This window comes from Histoplasma capsulatum, genomic scaffold, assembly GCF_000149585.1.
Source record: "Histoplasma capsulatum NAm1 scaffold_4 genomic scaffold, whole genome shotgun sequence".
NCBI classification, from domain to species: domain Eukaryota; kingdom Fungi; phylum Ascomycota; class Eurotiomycetes; order Onygenales; family Ajellomycetaceae; genus Histoplasma; species Histoplasma mississippiense.
Window position 1 is genome coordinate 2,720 of NW_001813979.1, and position 2,566 is coordinate 5,285.

Here is a 2,566-nt window from a genome sequence, read left to right on the forward strand (position 1 = left end):
GGATCGCTATTTTAATTTACTTTGTTGATCTTGCACCGCTTTGCACCGCTCCGTTGCCTGGGTGAAAATATAGATATTTAGTTGGGTCTGGTTGGGTTGATGGCTTACCCCATCAAACATCGCACCTCAACTCATTGACTTTGACACCACAATGTAACCCCTTCCCGGCGGAATTATCGCTTTTGATTTGGATATGTTGTATTTCATATCCACTACGGCCTACATGCAAAGTTTGAAGTCAATTGACTCCGTAGTTGATTAGACGTTCAACGTCTGAAACCAAATGGAATGTACGTCCAATCTGCCCTGCTCTGATTGGTCAGTTTTCTAACCCTGAATGGAATGGACGTCCATTCCACCCCCACCTGTTGGATAGACGTTCAACGTCTGAAACCAAATGGAATGTACGCCCAATCTGCCCTGCTCTGATTGGTCGGTTTTCTAAGGTTTTCTAACCCTAAATGGAATGGACGTCCATTCCACCCCCACCTGTTGGATAGATATTTAGTTGGGTCTGGTTGGGTTGATGGCTTACCCCATCAAACATCGCACCTCAACTCATTGACTTTGACACCACAATGTAACCCCTTCCCGGCGGAATTATCGCTTTTGATTTGGATATGTTGTATTTCATATCCACTACGGCCTACATGCAAAGTTTGAAGTCAATTGACTCCGTGGTTGATTAGACGTTCAACGTCTGAAACCAAATGGAATGTACGTCCAATCTGCCCTGCTCTGATTGGTCGGTTTTCTAACCCTGAATGGAATGGACGTCCATTCCACCCCCACCTGTTGGATAGCTCTCCGCGTCGCGCCATCCATACTCCCCCCGTCCCAGCACCGCCAACGCGTCTACCAGCGCGCACTCATAATCCTCCACCTGAACCCGCTGGTCCAGCAGCTCAATGCAAAAATCCAAACATGCCATCTGGATCTTGGTTGATTTGAACTTATCTTCTTCTTCTGACTGCGTATCTCTCTGTCCCTTCTCCTCCTCCTCTTCTTCTTCCTCAGTCATCTGCTCATCCATGGGGTCTGGGCTGATGGGGTGTCGCTGGTCGGCTCCCTCTGTGGTGGCTACCTGCCATAATACCCTCCATGTCTTGCGCTGCCGTGGTGTGAACCGGTACTGTGGGCTCGTCCATTCATGCTCGACCTGCGTTCGGGCGAAAAACATCAACATCTGCTGCCATGGCCTCACGTGCTCGGCGATGCTCTCCTCGTCCATGTACGCCTGCAACGGGGTGTGCCGGGTCTGGTGTCGCTCTGTGCGGATGGCCTCGATGCGGACGAAGTGGCCCAGCCGTGTGATGACTCGCTGGCTGGTACGGGCAACCTGCCCCATGGCCTCCCGATGGCCCTCGCGGCCAGTTCATCTGGGCACGTGGTGTCATCCTCGGGCCGCTGCACGCAGTTGACCAGATCATTGGGTGCGATGTTGGTCAAGTACACCGGCCATCTGGTCCGCCGCAGCCATGGGTTGGCTTCATCGTGCTCCCCGGCCTGGATGACATTGCTGGTCTGCCGTTGCTGTTCCTGGTAAAATCGCTCCAGCTCATCAATGGCCTGGCTGGCTCTGTTCTGGTCTGGCGTGCCGGTATGCTCAGTAGTCTCCTTAGTCTGGATCTGTATGTAGTGGGAGCCCTTGCGCGATGCAAATATCTGCTGGAACTGCACCTTCTGGCATGATCTGTCCACCTCATCCTGTGCTGCCGTACGCTTTTGTGGCGCTGTACGGCCACGGCTGGGATATGGCGACCAGCTGTGCTTGTTCTGCCCAGTGCTTGCGTATGGTGTTCATGTTCCCTGCCAAATACTGGCACTGGGGGATCCTGCTGGCACCTGTAGCCATCTTGAATGGGTAGTTCCGGGATTGGTTCATTCAGTATTGTGGGCAGTGTTAACTGTGTAGTATGTGGGCAGTGTTAACTGTGTAGTATCTCGAGCCACATTGTCCCACTGTTCAATGTTCTCCTTTATCTGCTGAACCACCGCATGCTTTAGCTGATGGGCCTTGCCTTTCAGATGCCGTTCAATCTCTGTTGGCCACACAGCGTGCTTGCACCGGCGGCATATGATAATGAGGTATGATTCACAGTGGATAAATAATTGATGTTCCATGTCGATGCTTGGTCTGTCTTGTGCATTGAATATATATATATTTCCTTCATTCAGTGTCTTTGTGTGAAACTTGACAGGATCTGATCTGGTGTGAATGTTTGTTTTTCTGTGTTTAAAATCACTCCAGAATGAAGCCTTTCAGTTTTCTTATATGTTTTGCTATTTTTATTTACTTTGTTGATCTTGCACCGCTTTGCACCGCTCCGTTGCCTGGGTGAAAATATATATATTTAGTTGGGTCTGGTTGGGTTGGTGGCTTACCCCATCAAACATCGCACCTCAACTCATTGACTTTGACACCACAATGTATATGCTTCACGACGGAATTAATTGATTTGATTTTGATATGGATGTGTTTCATATCCACTATGCCTACATGCCTATGTCTGAAACTATGATGAGGATGGCTGCCTCAGAACGTCATGGAAGAGAGAGCTCGACT

The 2,566-nt window shown here is 49.9% G+C and overlaps 2 protein-coding genes across 2 annotated transcripts; both read right to left on the reverse strand.

Moving 5' to 3' along the window:
- Window positions 1-11: 11 nt before the first annotated feature.
- HCAG_04028 (predicted protein) lies at window positions 12-1,348 on the reverse strand (the record flags this gene model as incomplete). The annotated part of the gene is made up of 5 exons (XM_001540138.1): window positions 12-57; window positions 126-219; window positions 386-489; window positions 553-646; window positions 760-1,348. The coding sequence occupies 5 exons, from the start codon at window positions 1,346-1,348 to the stop codon at window positions 12-14; spliced, it is 927 nt and encodes a 308-aa protein (XP_001540188.1).
- Window positions 1,349-1,702: 354 nt separating this feature from the next.
- On the reverse strand, window positions 1,703-1,855 carry HCAG_04029 (predicted protein; the record flags this gene model as incomplete). The annotated part of the gene is made up of 1 exon (XM_001540139.1): window positions 1,703-1,855. The coding sequence occupies one exon, from the start codon at window positions 1,853-1,855 to the stop codon at window positions 1,703-1,705; it is 153 nt and encodes a 50-aa protein (XP_001540189.1).
- Window positions 1,856-2,566: the final 711 nt, after the last annotated feature.